The sequence below is a fragment of the Bos indicus x Bos taurus genome, chromosome 27, assembly GCF_003369695.1.
Source record: "Bos indicus x Bos taurus breed Angus x Brahman F1 hybrid chromosome 27, Bos_hybrid_MaternalHap_v2.0, whole genome shotgun sequence".
Taxonomy (NCBI): domain Eukaryota; kingdom Metazoa; phylum Chordata; class Mammalia; order Artiodactyla; family Bovidae; genus Bos; species Bos indicus x Bos taurus.
The window spans coordinates 39,669,905-39,689,903 of NC_040102.1; the positions used below are offsets into that span (position 1 = coordinate 39,669,905).

Here is a 19,999-nt window from a genome sequence, read left to right on the forward strand (position 1 = left end):
AAGAAATAAAGAGAAAACAAGCAGATAAACAATACCTGGAGCGAAAAATACACTAGAGGGGATCAAACCAGAATAAGCGAGGAGGAAGACCAGATAAAGTGAGCTGGAACACAGAATGCTGGAAATCCCTGCCGTGGAGCAGAATAAGGAAAAGGGAAGGAAGAAAGAGACCTCTGGAACAACACTGAAGGCACCAACATTCGCACGGAGAAGAGAGAATGGACCCGAGAAAGTATCTTAAGATGTGACAGCCGAGAATATCCATAACAGGAGAAAAGAAATACTCAAGTCCACAAAGTACAGAGCGTCCCAGGCAGGATAAACCCAAGGAGAAACATGTCGGGACCCGTAGTAATCAAATTAGCAAAAATCAAAGGCAAAGAAAAAATATTAAAAGCAACAAAGGAACAGTAACAAGTAACACACAAAGGAACTCCCTGAGGGTATCGGCAGATTTCTCAACAGAAACTCTGCAGGCCAGGGGGCGTGGCCAACATTTTCAAAGTGATAAAGGGAAGAACTACAACCAAGAATGACCCACCCAGCAAGGCGCTCATTCACGTCTAAGGGAAAAATCAAGAGTCACAGACAAGTAGAAGCTAAGAGAATTCCGCATTACCAAACCAGCTTTGTAACAAATATGAAGGGAACTTCTCCAAGTGGAAAAGAAAAGGCCAAAACTACAAACAGGGAAATTATGAACGGAAATGCTTACCAGTAAAAGCAAACAGACAGTAAAGGTAGGAAATCACCCCCACACGAAATGACATCAAACCAGGCACCGGGAACCAGGGGAGCAGACACGAGAGACTGCTGACGCATTTGAAATGAAAGGGCCCGTAGCTCAAGAAACACACAAACCTTGTTTCTACAGAAGATGCCACGTCAAACCCTCACAGTGAGGCTTCCCTGGTGGGCCACTGGTTAGGAGTCCATCTCGCAAGGCAGAGGACGCAGTCTGATCCCTGGTGGTGGCCACCCCCCGCAGTGTTCTGGCCTGCAGAATCCCATGGACAGAGGAGCCTGGTGGGCTACAGTCCATGGGGTCGCAGACTGAGTCATGGGGCCATGACTGACTCAGCACAGCACAGGGGAACCAAGATCTCATACGCTGTGGAGCCACTAAGCCCCCGTGATGCAACTACTGAGCACCCGCACCACAAGTACTGAGCCCAAACACCACACGAGTCTGTGGGCCACACGGAGAGAGCCCGCGGGTGCGGCGCACAGCCCCCGTGCTGCAGCTAACCTGTTGCAGCCGAACACGAGAGCCTGCGGGCACAGCGCACAGCCCCCGTGCTGCAGCTAACCCGCTGCAGCCGAACACGAGAGCCCGCGGGCACAGCGCACAGCCCCCGTGCTGCAGCCAACCTGCTGCAGCCGAACACTCAGTTGTCTTTTTTTTTAAAGAGAAACTCGTGGTAATTGCAAACAGAAAAATCTACAACAGATACACGAAAAAGAAAAGGGAATCCAAACACAATGCTAATCATCAATCAAGAGAAGGGGCCTCCCTGCAGGTAGAGTGGTTAAAACCGCCTGCCAAGGCCGGCTCCAGAAGATCCCACACGCTGTGGGCCAACTAAGCCATGCACCACACTGCCAAGTCCACACCCTGGAGCCTGCGAGCCACAACCGCTGACATTGGTGAGCGCCAGTGACCGAAGCCCACCTGCCCGAGAGCCCGTGCTTGGCAGTGAGAGACGCCCGTGCACCGCCACTAGAGAGGGTCCTCGCACGCCTGAACACAGCAGCAGAGACTGAGTGCCGTTCAGCTCGGTCGTTCAGTCGTGTACGACTCTGCGACCCCATGAACCGCAGCATGCCAGGCCTCCCTGTCCATCACCAACTCCCAGAGTTCACCCAAACTCCGGTCCATTGAGTCGGTGATGCCATCCAGCCATCTCATCCTCTGTCGTCCCCTTCTCCTCCTGCCCCCAATCCCTCCCAGCATCAGGGTCTTTTCCAGTGAGTCAGCTCTTAGCATCAGGTGGCCAAAGCACTGGAGCTTCAGCTTCAGCATCAGTCCTTCCAGGGAATATTCAGGACTGATCTCTTTTTGATCCATTTCGGCCAGTCTGTGTCTTTTGGTTGGAGCATTTAATCTACAAGAGACCCACCTCAAATATAGGAAAATGTACTCCATGCAAATAGAAATCAAAAGAAAGCTCAAGGAGCAACACTCCTATCAGACAAACAGACTTTCTTTTCTCAAATGTGCTTCTCGGGCTGCCCCAGCCATCAGCTGTGGCACACGGGCCCGGCAGTTGCGGCCGGCAGGCTCAGGTGCTCTGCAGCACATGGGATCTTAGTTCCCCAACCAGGGAGCGAACCCATGTGCCCTGCACTGCAAGGCGGATTCTTAACCACTGGACTGCCAGGGAAATCCTACAAATAGACTTTAAGATAAAGACTTATAAGAGACAAAAAGAGATACTGTGTAATGATCACAAGGATCAACAAGAAAATATAACTGTAACTATATATCCACCACAGGAGCACATCAATATATTATGCAAATACTAAGAGCCATAAAAGGGAAAACCGACAGTAACTCAGTAATAGTGGGGACTTTAACACCCCAGCTTCATCAACGGACAGATCATCTAACACCAAAATCAACAATGAAACACAGGCTTTAAATGACACATTAAACTAGATGGACTTAATATTCATAGAGCATTTAATCCAGAATCAGCAAACACACATTTTTCCCAAGTGTACAAGGAACATTCTCCAGAACAGATCACACGCTGGGTCACAAAGCAAACCTATGCAAACTCAAGAAAACTGAAAGCATATCAAGCATCTTCTCTGACCACAACTCTATGAGATCAGAAATCAACTACAAGAAAAAAACTGTAAAATGCACAGAAACCTGGAGGCTAAACAATATGTTACTAAACACACAACGGATTGCTGAAGAAATCAAAGAGGAAACCAAAAGATTCCTAGAGATGAGTGAAAATGAAAACATCACAGCCCAGAAAACCTCCGGGATGCAGCAAGAGCAGTTCTAAGAGGAAGTTTACAGCAATACAAACGTACCTCAAGAAACCAACAAAAACCCCCTCAAACAACCCAATCTTATACCTAGAGCAGTTAGACAAAGAACAACAACAAAACCTCAAAGTTTGAAAAAATCATAGAGCAAGAGAGAAAAAATAGAAATGAACAAAAAAACAGCAAAGGTCAATGAAGCCAAAAAGCCATTTCTTTGAGAAGATAAAGAAAACTGATAAACCTTTAGCCACATTCATCCAAAAAAAAGAAGAAATGAAATCAGAAATGAAAAAAGAGAAGGTACAGTGCAGAGAAATACTCGTAAGAGATTATCATCACAAGCAGCTAGACGCCGATAAGACTGACAACCCAGAAGAAACCGACAAACTCCAAGAAGAAAGGAAGACGGAACGAGGTAGGAAGAGAGAGAAAATGTGAACAGACCAATCAGTCAGACGTCCTGAAGCTGAAACTTAACAACTTCCAACAAACAAGAGTCTAGGACCAGATGGCTTCGCAGGCAAATTCTACCAAACATTAGGAGGAAAGTTAATGCCTATCCTTCTGAAGCTCTTCCCCAAAGTTTCAGAGGACAGAACACTGCCCAACTCGCTCCACAAGGCCACCATCACCTTGATACCAAAACCAGGTGTGGTGTCACAGGAAAGGAAAAGCACAGGCTGACAGTCCTGATGAACACAAGATACAAAAATCCTCAACAAAACACCAGCGAACCGAATCCAACAATACATTTAAAGGGTCATACACCATGTCAACGGGGATTTATCAGAGATGTAAGGATTTTTCAATATCTGCAGATGACATGACACTATACACAAAAAGTCCTACGGCAGCTTCCAGAAACCTCCTGGAGCTCATCGATAAACGCAGTGAGGTGCATGTACAAAAGAGATACACAGAAATCTCTTGCGTATTTGCACACTAATACTGAAAGACCGGAAAGAGAAATTAGGGAAACAACCCCATTTAGCCCTGCAACAGAAACAATAAAATGCCTAGGAATAAACCTAGTATCTAAGGAGGCCAAAGACCCATATCCCGATACCCGTAAGACGCTGATGGACAAAAGTGATGATGATACACGGATGGAAAGACATACCACATGCTTGGACTGGAAGAATCAAAACTGTCACAATGAAGCATACTAGTCACGGCAATCCACAGATTCAACACAATCCCTGTGAAATTACCAATAGTATTTTTCACAGAACTAGAATAAAAAAAAATCGCTAAAAATCTGTACAGAAACACACAAAACCCAGAAGCCAAAGCAATCTTGAAAAAGAAAAATGGAGCAGGAAGAATCAGGCCCCTGTCTTCAGACTACACTACAGAACTACAGTCATCAAAAGCAGCATTTTCTGGCACAAAACAGAAATAAAGATGAATGGAACAGAATACAAAGCCCAGACATAAACCACGCCCCGTCACCAATGCATCGATGACAACGGAGACAAGGCTACAGTGCTGGAGAAACAGCCTCTTCAACAAACGGCGCAGAGAAACCTGAACAGTTACATACAAAAAAAAAAAGAAATCAGATCATTCTTTAACACTACACACAAAAATAAGCTCAAAACGGATTAAAGACCTAAATCTGAGACTAGACACTTAAATCTCCTACAGAAAAACACAGACAGAACACTCTCTGATATAAAATGGCAACAGTATCTTTTTTGATCCATCTCCCAGAATAATGGAAATAACAATGAAAATAAACAAATAGCACCTACTCAAAAGCTTCTGCACAGCAAAAGAAACAATAAACAAAATGAAAAGACACCCCACAGGCTGGGAGAAAATATCTGCAAATGATGTGACTGACAAGGGAACAGTCCCTGGAATTTAGCAACAGTTCACGATACTTAACAGTTTCAAAACAAACAACCCACTCAACAAACAGGCAGAAGACCTAAATAGACATCTCTCCAAAGAAGACACACAGATGGCGAGCAGGCACGTGGAATGATGCTTGACACCTGCTAATTATTGAAAAACGCAAAGCAAAGCTACAATGAGATATTAACATCACCTCACACCAACCAGAATGGCTATCATCAAAAAATTCCACAAACAATAAATGCTGGAGAGGGTGCAGAGAGACGGGAACCCTCCTCCACTGTTGGTGGGAATGTAAACTGGTGCACCCACCCTGGAGAACAGTGTGGAAGGTCCTTAAGAAACTAAAAACAGACCTACCATATGATCTAGCAGCCCCATTCCTGAGCGTATATCCAGAGAAAACCATAATTCGAAAAGATACATGCACCCTTATGCTCAAAGCAGCACTGTAACAGCCAAGACATGGGAGCAACCTGTATCCGTTGACAGGTGAATGGATAAAGATGTGGTACATATGTATACAATGGAACACTATTCAGCCATTTAAAAAATAATGCCATTTGCAGGAACATGGATGGACCTAGAGATGATCACACTAAGTGAAATAAGTCAGAGAATGAAAAATGTCACAGGGTATCAGTTAAAAGTGGAATCTAAACTATGATACCAAAGAACTTATTTACAGAACAGAACCAGACTCACAGACTTCGGAGGAAAAAACCTTACAGTTACCATGGGGGGAAGCGGAGGAGAGCGATGAGTGAGGAGTTTGTGTGAACATGTGCACACTACTGTATAGAATCAACAAGGATCTCCTCAGATCCTTGTGTGTAGCAGAGGAAACTCTACTCAGAGTTCTGTAATAACCTATGTGGAAAAAATCTGGGAAAAGAGGAGAGAGACACGTATAGCTGAATCACCTCACTGCGCACCTGAAACGACACAACATTGCAAATCAACTACTGTTGCTCGGTCGCCAAGTCGTGTCCGACTCTGCGACCCCCGGACGGCAGATCCCAGGCTCCTCTGCCCTCAGTGTCTCCTGTCGTTGCTCGAACTCACGTCCATTGAGTTGGTGATGCCATCCAACCATCTATGCTCCATTATAAAATATTTTAAAAGATCTAATAATATGTTTTAGTTAACCCAAGAGACCCAACATACTGTTTTAACATGTTATCAACTTAAAGAATCAGAAAGGAAATATTTCACGTTACTAAGCGCTAAGTCTGAAACCAAGCTTCCTTTATAATCGCAGCTCTCAGACTGGCCGCCTCCATGCAGTCCTGGGAGCACAGCTCGAGACAACGCGTGTGGACGTCTGTGCACACATGCGTCTGAGTGGCTCACAGACACACTGGGCTTACAGGCGACGGTGCTGGTGAGGAGGGCTCGATGGCCAAAGGCAAGGCGCGTACTAAGTGCGGGGACTGAGCCAAGGGTTTGCAGACAAGGACCCTCGGTTCTCTCGACAGCCTCACCGCGGAGGAGTCTCTAAGGACAGAGTTTGAACGGCGCCAGGAGACAGTGGAGGACACAGGGGCCTGGGGTCTGCCATCCAGGGAGTCGCCAGGTCGGACACGACTCAGCGCCTGAGCAACAACAGAGCACAGAGTTCCATCCTCTTCACCCCTCTTCACCGCTTCAAGGCCAGCAGGCTGAGGCCTTTCTCACAGGGAGCCGGGCCTCCGTGCACAGAGCTGCTCCTCGTGGGCTGGGATCCCGTCTCCACCGAGACCCCGCGCAGGAACGCGCCTCCCTGGACGGACCCGTGAGCCCCAAATGGCACCGGGCATCACGGGGGCGGTCCCCGCCAGACGACGCGTGGCCTCAGACCGTGAGCATCCCGTCTGCCCGTCTCCTTTGGCCCTGCTAGAGCTTACCCCCCACCTGCCACACCCCAACACCACGCCGCAACTGAGAGGCCAGGAGAGCGCGATGGAAGACGGCCTGAGTCCGGCCCAGAGCCTGTAGCCGCCAGCAGGCCTCACAGCCTCGTCGCCGCTGGCCGAGCCCCAGGCCAGTCCATGCTCTGCCCAGGACTGCGTGACCCCGTGAAGGCCCTCCCGGGTGACCTCATGCCTGCCTTACACATGGGTAAACTGAGGCCAGGATAGGCCACGGAAAGTGGCTCCCATCCCTCCTGACTCCAAGGAGAAGGGCTGACGCGTGGGCCCCCAGGCAGACAGAGGGAGCGGCACCTGGACAAAAGGGAGGCCTGGAAGCCGGGAGAGCGAAGCCCGGAGGCGCCAGGCCCGCGGGGTCAGGACCCCAGTCCCGGGCTGCCTGGGGGGTTGACGGTCTCCCAGGCCGACACGTTCAGCGCCGGGGTCAGTCCTCCAGACCTGCCCCCAGCACCGGGACCCAGGGGCCCACAGGGCTCCATCCTCGCGTCCACGCCAGAATGCCCCGCTCGTGCCCTAGAGCCTCACCCCGCACTGCCCTCGGAGGCACCAGGAGCTCCCCGGTCCCCTGCCCGGAAGACACTGGTCTCCGCCCACCCGGTCAGGAGAGCTGAGCTTTACCAAGTACAGGCGTGGGCGCGAGACAGGCAGCCCAGCTCAGATGTTTCATTGTCCTGAACGTTTCTAGGGTCATCCAAGACCCTCTGATTTCATAAGAAACATCACACACACTCAAAGGATCCCTGGCCGCCGCAGGTTCCAGAGTAACCATTACCACTCTTGGAGAGATCCGGCTCCCCGAGGAGTCACACACACACTCGTGCATCCTGCACGATTGGACTGAGTCCTCCTCCTCCTGAGAAGGGCTGTGCAGGTGTGTCTAATTACAGTAAGTGGATTTGCTTTGCAGAACTGTTTATACCCGAAGCTAGCCAAGGTGTAACACAAACAAAAATCGATGCTTTCAAAGCACCTTGAAAGCTCATGTCACACTCCCCGCATTCGACTTCCTCCAGAGACCCCGCACACCACGCACCTCCACCGCTTCCCTGCCCAAGGGCGCTGGCCCGGCCAGCGCTGGGCAGAGGATGGGCATGACAGGCCCGCACACCTCCAAGGCCCAGAAGCCACAGTGCGGGGCTGCGGGCCCTTTCCCAGGCCACCCAGAGGGGCCCCCACCCCAGGGGGAGTAGGTGGTGCTGCCCAGCTCTGGGGGAGCCTCTGGCGGTCAGGCAGCGGACCCAGAGCCCCTGGGGGTCCCCTGGGCACCCCAGCCCCTCCTCCCCACTCACCCCGACAGCGGGTGCGGAGCCCACGTACCAGGATGTCGAGGCAGGCGGCCTTCAGCAGGGTGATCTGGTCTGCGATGGTCAGGCCGGTGAAACCTGGCAGGCGTTTGGCAAACTCCACGATCTTAATAATGCACTTGGTGGCCAGCTCACTGAATTTGTCCCAGAGGCCCAGGTCCAGCCGGACTCGATGGTCAGCGCTGGAATTCTAAGGGGGAGAGAAAACGGGTTCAAGGCTAGCTGTGGAAGGCAGGGGGCTGAACCCGGCTTCTTCAGAACATGCGGACGATTCAGTCTTCACCAGGGAGCCTTGGGGCTGGGGGCAGGGGGGTTGTTGGTAGTTGACTTTTTAAAGCTTAGATTCATCTTTTTTAAATGATAACCGAGTAGTGGAAAAGCTCTCTTTAGCAAACACTCCAGCCAGTGAATGAAGGGATGGGAGGCGGCAGCGGCACCGCTTTGTAATCTGATGAACCAACAGCTCCACCTGACCCAGGACAACCGCAGGCACAGGGCCCTTCCTGGGGACACTGAGCCGCTGCATCCAGCCTCGCCTGACCACACCAGGGTTTCATCGTTTAGTCTAAGTGGATTTGCGTTTTGTTTCTATCACCTGCAACAGGAACACGTCTACCTGATGTCGAGTTATGGGTTAAGATGCACTAGGGGTGAGAGTTTCACATTCCCCTCGCAGAGAGGTGTCAGGACCTGGAGAAGGGGTCACGCCCCACGGCCCCCATCACCTCCTGCCTGGACCTCCTCACTCCACCCTGGCCTCCTCACAGCACGTTCTTTAACCAAAGGAATGTGGTTATCCTTTTAAAGCCTAAGTCACAGCGAGTCACGGTGCTGCTCAAAGATGTCTCATCTCACTCAGGCTAGAAGGCAAAGTCTTCCCTGAGGCCTGCAAGGCTGTCTAGCTGACTTGCCTTCCCCAGATCCCTCTGTCCCAGGGAAGACGCACAGTGGGGCCCGGCCTCAGGCTCTCTCCCCAGGCCGCCCCTCCTGCTGGCCTGCACTGCCCTGGGGTGCACCCCTCGCCCCCCAGTTGGGGCACAGCTGGGCTCACCCAGCTGCTCTGTGACAACCCCCGCAGAGGCTGCCTGCGTTTCAGGCCTGCGCTCCCAGCCCTCAGCCCTGACACACCGCCCTGTCCCCAGGGGCCGCACTGCCCGGCGCTCAGCAGGGGCGCTCAAACATCTGAGTGCGTCACTGGGTGAGGAGCTTCCCGAAGTGAGGATGAGGCTGGCCGGGGGGACCTGGCAGGCAGGGAAAGGCAAGGTCGAGGCTGGGGCTTGGGCCCCGGACGCCCTGGGACACACCACCAACCCAGAGTGCTGGCCCCTCAGCTCACCGAGTCTATACACGGGGCTCTGCTTGTGAAGGATGGTTTGGAGCTGCAAGGGAGCCGTGTGTGAGGGGCGCTCAGAGGCCTGATGCAGGCGGAGGCCGCGGTCCCGCTCACCGCCCCCTGTCCCTGCGGATCTGGGGACACAGTGCACACGGGCAATGGGGGCCTCTGCGCCCGTCCCTCGGCGTGCTCGGCGCTCTGTCTGGCCGTGGGAGGGTGACACGGGGGCGGGCCCTCCTCTGGGCTTCCCTGGAGCCAGGCCCCTTCCCAGCGCTGGACGACAAATTCCGTCTAACTCTCAGGAGCTCTCCCCTGGTGGGCAGATCGCCACCCACCTGCAGAGCTAAGGCCCAGCGAGCCTGGACTTTGTCTCCAGGAGCCTGTCTCCTGACTAGAAACCCCGGAGACTGGAAGATGCCAGGCCTCCCCATGGTGAGGGCGTGACGCGCTGTAGCTCCCTGCGGTCCAGAGACTCAGTGAACAAGCAGCCGGCACGTCCGTCCGTAGGAGGACGAGGCTCAGAGACCCCAACGCACATGCTGTGTGGTCCTCAGACCTGGGCGCTTCCGCCAGCCCCGCCACTCTGGGGGGCGGGGGAGAGCCCCCTAGGACGGCTGGCGAGAAGCAAGGGAGATGGGGCAAGATCTCCCTGAAGGCGATGTTTCAGGGGTGCTCCCAGACCCCCTTCTAAGATGCCTGGGCTGGGACAGGAGCCTGGAGGCACCCCTCTGGCCGGCCTGGTGGTTTCAGCAATCAGGGGCCCTGCTGGAGGGCAGGGCATGGCCTCGGGGCACCAGCTGCCGGATGGAGTGTGGCCGCTGCTCCTCCTGGACACCCGAGGTGCTCCGCGGCCCGCGCTCCTTCTCCGAGTGGACTAAGGTCTTCTCACGGAGCCACACTGCTCCCCTCCCCACACCCCCGAGGCCTGGAAGGGCAGCCTGCACTCCTGGGGCCTGCGAGGAGGGAAAAGCCAGGAACAACTGGAGATCACCTCTGTCCGGCGGAGGCCACACACAGTGAGAAAGCCACACAGGTCTGGATGGGGAGCCCTGCGCACCTCGTCTCTGCGCTGCAAAGTCACGAACGCGTCCCTCCTTTAACCTCCTCGGCAGCCCTACGAGGCAGCCCCCACTCTAAGTCCCAAAACACAGCCAAGCGGCTGGGCTCCAGCAGGGCTCCAAGGTCACAGAGCTCCCAAGCAACCCGGGAAAGGCTTGAACCTGGGCCTCAGAGACCCTAAGACCTGGATGCCACGGCGATGCTCAGTAAGGAAGCAGAGTAAACATCCTGGTGCTGGGCTGTTTCCTCTTTGGAGGGCGGGTCATCCACTGCTCTGCCCCCACAAGGACTTCCTCCTCGCTTTGTTTTGGGGGAGGGGTCAGAAGTCTCCCCAAGGAATGCAGCACCAGCCCAGGCCTGGGCGTGGAGAGTGGGGGCCAGCTTCTTGCACTTCCCTCCCATAGCCTCCTGGGCCCTGACTAGGGTCCCAAATCTTCCTGAGTTAGGGAAGAGAAGGAGCCACTTTTTCAGGGATCTGGAGATGGGCAGCTAGCTGCCCTTTTAATTCCTCCCCGCCCACTTCTGCCACAGGCGTCTGACGGGGGTGCCAGCTTGGCAAAGGTGCACGAAGTCCCCTCGCAGTGGGAGCTGTTGCCTGTAGGAAAGTTCTTTATAGAAAGACCTCATCTCAGAACCAAGAAGCTGCAAAGAATGCATCATGCCTGCTGTTATTTACTCCTGCACCTACGTCCAGAAAAGCCTGGAAGTCACTTACAGTAAAAACGGAACTAGATCCTGTGCTCTGGGGCGGCTTCGGCAAGGGATCAGGCCACCCCGAGGTTAGGGCTGCCCCCTGGAGATGGGACTTAACAGCCACATTCCCTGCTGGATCCAAAGAGGCACAAAAAGGGGTGCTGGAGGCTCTCGGGGAAGCCCTGTCTGGGGCCGAGAGCAGACCCTGAGACTAGGAATCAAACACAAGCAGCTCCTTTGAGCAGAAATTCCGGGCAGCATGGGGGAGGGGAGGGCTGTGGGAGGGGGCTCCACCCTGCTGGGGAGCTCGGGGAGCTGGTCATTCTCTGCCATCGGGCGGTAGTTGCTCCCAGGAGTGTCCATCACCTCCCCTCCAACCCCCCGTGTGTACCACACTCACCCCGCAGCCGCACAAAGCCTTGAGGCGGGTGGTGGGCCTGCCGTGTGAGCCACTGTGATGGCGGGTGGGCTGGGCCCGCACAGAGCAGGGCAGCAGCACCCCCCGGCCTGGAAGCAGGTGGATCAGACCTCAGGCCCAAAGAGCATCCCAAAGGAGAGGCTCCCCAGGAGGGAGGTGGGGAAGGGCCCAGAAAGGCCCACCCAAGTCCTGGTGCGCCAACCACAGACAGGACCGTCCTGCGGTGAGGTCTGGTCCCAGGCCACATGCTCTAGAAGGGCAACTGCCATCCGTACTTGTGTGTGCCTTGCCCTCCAGGCCAGAGTGCCGCCACTTTACCTGATGGTCAGGTGAGTCAGGGTCTGCAAGACGGACGAGGCCACCCTAAGACAGCCCTGCCAGCAGAAGAGGGCCGGGGCCCCGACTGTACACAAGGGACCCCTCAACTGTCTCTCACCGCTTGACCTGGCTCAAAAGCTTCCACCTCCAGGAAGCTCTCCCTGCTCTGACTGTCCCTGCTCTGACTGTTCTCTTTTACTCTGTCTTCTGGAGCGAAAGGTCTGATTTAAGAATAACAGCCCCTCTTCCTACAGAGACGCCCAAGGGCTCCTGCCTCCATCCTGCCTGGTCACCTACCCTCCTGAGGTGCAGGGTACTGTCTGGGGTTAAAAGAGCTGCCTTGGAGTCAGACTGCCCGTGTGTAAGGCCACTTGGTATCTATGCGACGTGGGGAAAGAGACTTACTCCTCTGAGACACGGGGCCCTTGTGCCGGCCTCAAGGAGGCCTTGGAAGGAATCAAAGAATTCACAAGGCAGAGACTCGGTATGGCCCTTGGCACAGAGTAAATGCTGAGTATCAGCTATAACAACGATGATGATAACGGTAATAAAGATCCCTAATCACAAACTACGGACTTCTCTGAAACCCAAAATTGAGGCTGAGGGAAGCCAAGTACCGAGCACACAGTCACACTGCTGCCTGGTGGTTAAGCAGGATTTAAACCGTACACACCTGGTTCCCAGTTCAGAGCATCACCCAGGTCTCTGGCCCTGCTTCCCCTCCAGGGCTGACCTCAAACCTCCCAACGCCGCCCATCCTGCATGTGTTCTGGGCCGGATGGTACCCTGAGCTCAAGGGGACTTGTTTACTAGGTCAGCAGTAGGCCAGGCCAGGTCAGTCCCTTCCCAGACGGGCCAGCATCTCTTCTCCCTGACGCCACGGCATGGGGCGCCGGGCCCAGAACGTCATGCTGGGTCTCGCTACTCGAAGTGCATTTGTGGCCTCTGCTCCTCAGGAGTGTGGTCTGCAGCCCAGCGGCACCTGGGAGCCACACCTGCTGAACGAGAACCTGCACTTCAAGGGCCACCAGGTGCTCTGTGAGCTAGCCGCGGGGCAAGCAGGCTCTCGGTTCCTCTTGTTGGCAGGTCCGCCAGGGGACCTGCGTCCAAGTCCAGGGCCAGCTCTTCAGAAGCTGGTGCCACTGACCACACAGCCTGCGGGCGCCTCACTCACTCTTTTTCTGGCTCCGTTATCGCCTCTTATCTCTGTAACCTTTCATGCAATTCTTTTTCTAGAGCATCAGTCATTGAACCAGCAAAACTCTACAACATTTGGAGTTTTTACAAAAGAACCCACATCTTAGGTAGGCAACGTGAACTTAAGAGCCCAGAACGACTTTCTAGTTACACTCACTCGTTTTTGAGGGCTTATTACCTTCTACTCACTAAAATACATTTACACGTCAGTGAACACGACACGTGCAAGCATCAGTTTGAAAATATCCAAATACCTGAAGACATCTCCCCCCGCACATCCAGACCAGCCAACACAGGCCCCTGCCCAGCCTCCCCGCCTCCCCTTCCTCTTGTTTCTGGCCCAGCGAGGTCAATGCACGGGGTGGGGGAGGGGCAGCGGAGGGTCCCTCGGGGCAGCCCCCCTTTGCTTTCCCAGGGACCCTCCACCCTCGTCCTTCGGAGGCCTCGCTCGCCTGGGTGGCCTCTCCCAGCTGGAGAGCCCTGCACTTCATGCCGCTGTCTGCTGAGACGCCCGACTCCTCCTTGGCTCCCCTCGACCCCTCCACCCGGGGGAAGGTCCCCATGAGCAGGAGCCTCGTCTCGGTCACCTGGTGCCGGAGCCGCGCACAGGTCCCACCTGTGCATCATGACTGTAAGGGAGGAAGCACCTACTTGACGCATCCACAGCTGAAACCCCCAGACTAGACTGGGTGGTGAAGAGCCCCCTTACCAAGCTGGGTCCCTCTAGCCCAAGGTCGGCCCGTGGGCGCATGTGTCTGCGCGTCCGTGCTAGTGCGCCTGCGCGGCAGGGCGAGGGCACATGCGTGTATGAGCATATGCGGGAGTCTGTGCGTGCGTGGCGGCGCGGGGTGGGCGGGGCCTCTCACCGTGGTGTACTTGCCCAGCTGGCAGAGCGAGGGGAAGGTTTCCTGGTGAGCCTTGCGGATCTTCTCGGTGAGGTCGTCCAGCTCTGCCGTCATCTCGTAGCTCTCCGTGCACTCCTGCTTCGAAGGCTCCTTCTTCTTCTTGTTTCTGTCATTCCTGACAGCTGCGGACGAGAGAGCAGACAGACAGAGCGGGGTCACCAGAGGCCGGGCTGTGCCGCCGCGTGGTGCCCGGTGTGGGGCCGGGGAAGGCGGTCCGCACAGCACAGCGTCCCCGGAAAACAGGCGGCGGCCGGCGGACAGCGGCGCGCCGGTTCCTGAGGAGAGCTCAGCTCACCCACAAGGGGGGCCTGTTTGTTTGGACGGAACCTCCCGTGTGCACTGGTTCCTCGAAGACTTTCCGGGCACGTTCCCCCCAGTTCGGGAGGGGGTGGCCCGAGGGGCGCGCCAAGAAAACCCCTCTTGCTTGGGACACACATCCCGGAATGGAGCCAGGGATTCCTAGCTAGGCCTTTCGGTTCACTTTTTTTGCTTTTCAGTTTCCTGAATTAACTGGCAGTTTCGAAGAGATTCATCTTCAAGAGGATGGGAGATGGGGTTTTTGTCCCGTCGTGTGTTTCTGCTTCGTTAACTGTCTGTGTTAATCACAGTCCTTTCTGTGACGTTTTTAAAAGTAATAATGCATGTGTCAGGAGCCCTCGGCCTGGGAAGCTGTCCGTTCATTCATCCCTTACCTGCCCTGCAGCCCTTGTCCCCTCGCCTTGTCTGGCAGCGGACCTCATGCAGCACAGCCTTGGCCTCTGCTCTGGGTGGTACCCCTACAGCACAGCCTCTCTGACGGCTCAGAGCCGAGGGCCACTCAGAGCTCTGGCGAGGGTCTCCTGGGGAAGAAAACTGGGACCCAGGGAGGCAGACAGCGGAAACCAGACCATGCAACTCCCCCCATGCTGCCGAGGGACCCAGGGGTGCCAGGCTGGACACCACCTGCTGGATCTGCCGCCACCCTGGCCTGGGAGTCTGTGCTGCAAACGACCCAGGGCATAATCTGATCCCTTCTAAGAGGATTCAGCCTGGACCTCCTTGAAAACCCCCAGGGGATCTGACAGCCAGCAGCTTCCCAAGTTGGCGTCTACACTGTGAGGACCCCAAAGCTGCCTGGGAGCTGAGGGCGGAGTGAAAGCAAGGCACCAGCATAGGGAGAGGAGAAAAGGTGGAAAGAAAGAAATTGGAAGGGCGGCGGGGAGATAGGGAAAAGGGGGGGCGGTGTGGTGGTACTGAAAACCTCAGATCTGTAAGAGCACCTCATGCCTGGAGTTGCGGGAGTACTTCTGAGTGCCTTCAGATCCTACTGGGAGCTGTGTCCACAGTATGCCACTTGATCCCCTGGCCAGGTAGGCAATTTTAAACCCATTTTACAGATGGGGAAACAGAGCCTCAGTGAGTCTAAGGTATGTGCCCATGACTACGCAGCTCGTAAGTCCCTTCTTCTCTATCTGCTTGTTCCTAACAAAATAAACACATTTGAAAAAACTTCTCCAAGCGATTTTCTTTTCCAGGACTCTGAAATGTCACTGTTCTTTGGCTCAGAACGTTTCCAGGTCTAGGACAAGGAAGTGAAGACAATTGGGGTATCTAATCCTCACAGGAAGGCAGACTGTGTGCCCAGACCACTCCCACAGGTGGCAGACACAGGGGAGGAGAGTGTGGTTTAAAGCAGGGAGAGTGCAAAAGTAAAAAACCAATTTGTTTTAAAATTGCATCCCCCTCCCCCCCAAAAAAACAAACCCTTACGAATAAACCTGACCAAGTTGACAAAAGACTTACATGCTAAGAACTATAAAACATTAATAAAGGAAACAGAAGATGATTCAAAGAAATGGAAAGACATCCCATGCTCCTGGATCAGAATTAATATTGTTAAAATGGCTATGCTACCCAAAGCAATCCAGAGACTCAATGTGATCCCCATCAAGTCACCCATGACATTTTTCACAGAATGAAAGCAAATAATCCTAAAATTTATATGGAACCATGGAAGACCCAGAATTGTCAAAGCAATCCTGAGGAAGAACAAAGCAGGAGGCACAGCCCTCCCAGACTGCCGACAGCACTACGAAGCTAGAGCGATCAAAATGGCATGGCACCGGCACAGACAGAGATACAGACCATCAGGACAGGATAGCCAGCACAGAAATAAACACACTCACCTAAACACCACTTGACTCTTCAACAAAGAAGGCAAGAATATACAATGGGGAGAAGACGATCGCTTTTGCAACTCATACTGGAAAAGTTGAGACAGCTGCATGTAAATCAGTGAAGTCAGAACACACCTCACACCACACACAAAAAGAAACTCAACACGGCTTAAAGGCTTAAATGTAAGACATGACACCATAAAGCCAGAAGAGAACATAGCAAAACATTCTCTGACATAAATCACACCTGTGTTTCCTTAGGTCAGTCTCCCAAGGCAATAGAAATAAAAGCAAAAATAAATGGGCTCTAATCAAATTTACAAGCTTTTATACAGCAAAGGAAACCATAAACAAAATGAAAAGACAATCTATGGACTGGGATAAAATATTTGCAAATGATATGACCGACCAACAAGGGCTTCATTTCTAAAATATACAAGCATCTCTAACAATAACAAAAAGGACAGTCTAATCAAAAAATGGGCAGAAGACCTAAATAGACATTTCTTCAAAGAAGAAATACAAATGGCCAACAGGAACAATGAAAAAATGCTCAACATCACGAAGTATTAGAGAAAACGACAATGAGGTGCCCCCTGACACCGGTTAGAATGTCCATTGTCTAAAAGTCTACAAATAACAAATGCTGGAGAGGGTGTGGAGAAAAGGGAACCCCGCTACACTGTTGGTGGGAAAAAAACTGGTGTAGCCACCATGAAAAACAGCATGGAGGTTCTTCAAAAAACAGAATTGCCAAATGATCCAGCAATCCCACTCCTGGGCATATATCTGAAGAAAACTCTACTTCAAAAAGATGAATGCACTCCTGTGTTTGTTGTTGTTTGTTGTTTTAATTGCTAAGTTGTGTTCAACTCTTTTGGGACCCCATGGGCTTGTAGCCTGCCAGGCTCTTCTGTCCATGGGATTTCCCAATCAAGAATACTGGAATGGGTTGCCATTTCCTTCTTTCCTGCTGCTGCTAAGTCGCTTCAGTCATGTCCGACTCTGTGCAACCCCATAGACGGCAGCCCACTAGGCTCCTCTGTCCCTGGGATTCTCCAGGCAAGAATACTGGAGTGGGTTGCCATTTCCTTCTCCAATGCATGAAAATGAAAAGTGAAAGTGAAGTCACTTAGTCGTGCCTGACTCTTGGTGACCCCATGGACTGGAGCCTACCAGGCTCCTCCGTCCATGGGATTTTCCAGGCAAGAGTACTGGAGTGGGGTGCCAATGCCTTCTCCATCCCTTCTTCCCTACCCAGGATCAAACCCACACCTCCTGCATTGGCAGGGGGTTCTTTACCACTGAGACACCCGGGAAGCCCTGCGTTCATACCAGCGCTATTCACAATCGCCAAGACATGGGCTTACCTGGTGACTCAGCTGGTAAAGAATCCACCCGCCATGCGGGAGACCTGGTTTTGATCCCTGGGTTGGAAAGATCCCCTGGAGAAGGGAAAGGCTACCCACTCCAGTATTCTGGCCTGGAGAACTGTACAGTCCATGGGGTCACAAAGAGTTGGACATGACTTAGGGACTTTAACTTTCACTTTTCAAGACATGGAAGCAACCTGAATGACTATCAACAGATGAATGGATAAAGATGTGGTACATACATACAATGGATTACTGCTCAGCCATAAAAAGGAACGAAACCGGGTCATTTGTAGAGAGGTGGATGGACCAAGACATTATCATACTAAGTGAAGGAAGTCAGGTGGAGAAAGACAAACACCGTATGATATCACTTACATGTGGAGTCTAACATATGACACACGAGGCCTTATCTATGCAGCAGAAATGGACCCACAGACATAGAAACAGATCTATGGTTGCTAAGGGGGAAAGGAGGTGGGAGAGGGAAGGATCGGGAGTTTGGGGTTAGTAGATGCAAACTATAATGTATAGGATGGATAAACTCGAGGTCTTACTGTATACACAGGGAACTCTATTCAATATCCTATGATAAAGTATATGGAAAAGAACGTGAAAAAGAAAGTGTATACATACATGTATACCCAAATCAACTTGCTGCACAGCAGAAATTAACACCACCTTATAAATTAACTATACTTCAATAAATTAGAGTAGGGAGAATGCGGAGAAAACAGTCAACACAGGAGAGCCAAGGGTCACCCGGGTTTGAGGGGGAGCCCATGGCCTGAGGTCCTATGTGAACACTGGGCTCCGTGGGCAGGTTGTCGGCATGTGCCCCCTGCCCCCTCCTGGCCCTGCTGAGAACATTCTCCTTCAGCTAACACGAAAGTCCTACCTAAGCAAGATGGTCTTCTGACAGAATGGTCTGGCATGAGAAAAACAGTTTGGTAGGTCCTCAAAAAAAACGCATCCAGCAACTCTACTGCTTGGTGGACATGCCAGAGAACAGAAAATACACGTCTGTGCAAACCTACACCCAAACATTCACAGCAGTGTGATTCTTAACAGCCCAGAAGTGGAAATCACCCACCTGCCCATCCACTGATGAATGGATAAACAAAATTGGTCTGTATACAGTGGAGTATTAACGGGCACAAAAAGGCACAGGATTCAGACACACGTGACAACACGGATGAACGTTGGCAACATGATGCTCAGTGAAAGAAGCGGACCTTCTTTTCTATTCCTGTGGTTCTGATCCTATGGGATGTTTGGAGTAAGCTGATCCATACAAAGCCAGTTGGTGGTTGCCAAAGGCTGGGGTGAGGGTGGGGGGATGGGAAGTGACTGCAGGTGGGCCCAGGGTTTCTTCTGGGGAGATGAAGAAATAGAGGAAAACAACAGAATGGGAAAGACTAGAGATCTCTTCAAGAAAATTAGAGATACCAAGGGAACATTTCATGCAAAGATGGGCTCGATAAAGGACAGAAATGGTATGGACCTAACAGAAGCAGAAGATATTAAGAAGAGGTGGCAAGAATACACAGAAGAACTGTACAAAAAAGATCTTCATGACCCAGATAATCACGATGGTGTGATCACTGACCTACAGCCAGACATCCTTGAATGTGAAGTCAAGTGGGCCTTAGAAAGCATCACTATGAACAGAGCTAGTGGAGGTGATGGAATTCCAGTTGAGCTATTCCAAATCCTGAAAGATGATGCTGTGAAAGTGCTGCACTCAAAATGCCAGCAAATTTGGAAAACTCAGCAGTGGCCACAGGACTGGAAAAGGTCAGTTTTCATTCCAATTCCAAAGAAAGGCAATGCCAAAGAATGCTCAAACTACCGCACAATTGCACTCATCTCACATGCTAGTAAAGTAATGCTCAAACTTCTCCAAGCCAGGCTTCAGCAATACGTGAACTGTGAACTTCCTGATGTTCAAGCTGGTTTTAGAAAAGGCAGAGGAACCAGAGATCAAATTGCCAACATCCACTGGATCATGGAAAAAGAAAGAGAGTTCCAGAAAAACATCTATTTCTGCTTTATTGACTATGCCAAAGCCTTTGACTGTGTGGATCACAATAAACTGTGGAAAATTCTTCAAGAGATGGGAATACCAGACCACCTGATCTGCCTCTTGAGAAATCTGTATTCAGGTCAGGAAGCAACAGTTAGAACTGGACATGGTACAACAGACTGGTTCCAAATAGGAAAAGGAGTTCGTCAAGGCTGTATATGGTCACCCTGCTTATTTGACTTATATGCAGAGTACATCATGAGAAACGCTGGACTGGAAGAAACACAAGCTGGAATCAAGATTGTCAGGAGAAATATCAATAACCTCAGATATGCAGATGACACCACCCTTATGGCAGAAAGTGAAGAGGAACTCAAAAGCCTCTTGATGAAAGTGAAAGTGGAGAGTGAGAAAGTTGGCTTAAAGCTCAACATTCAGAAAACG

General features: G+C 52.2%; 1 protein-coding gene across 6 annotated transcripts in view; it reads right to left on the minus strand.

Annotated features, from left to right (window-relative positions):
- Positions 1-19,999, minus strand: part of RARB (retinoic acid receptor beta) — an 888,683-nt gene that overhangs the window by 13,011 nt on the left and 855,673 nt on the right. For all 6 annotated transcript variants that reach the window (XM_027529802.1, XM_027529803.1, XM_027529807.1 and 3 more), the window contains 2 exons: positions 13,962-14,122; positions 8,091-8,267 (listed from right to left, as the gene is read on the minus strand). In XM_027529802.1, coding sequence (XP_027385603.1) covers positions 8,091-8,267; positions 13,962-14,122 — 338 coding nt within the window. The remainder of the gene's footprint in view (positions 1-8,090; positions 8,268-13,961; positions 14,123-19,999) is intronic.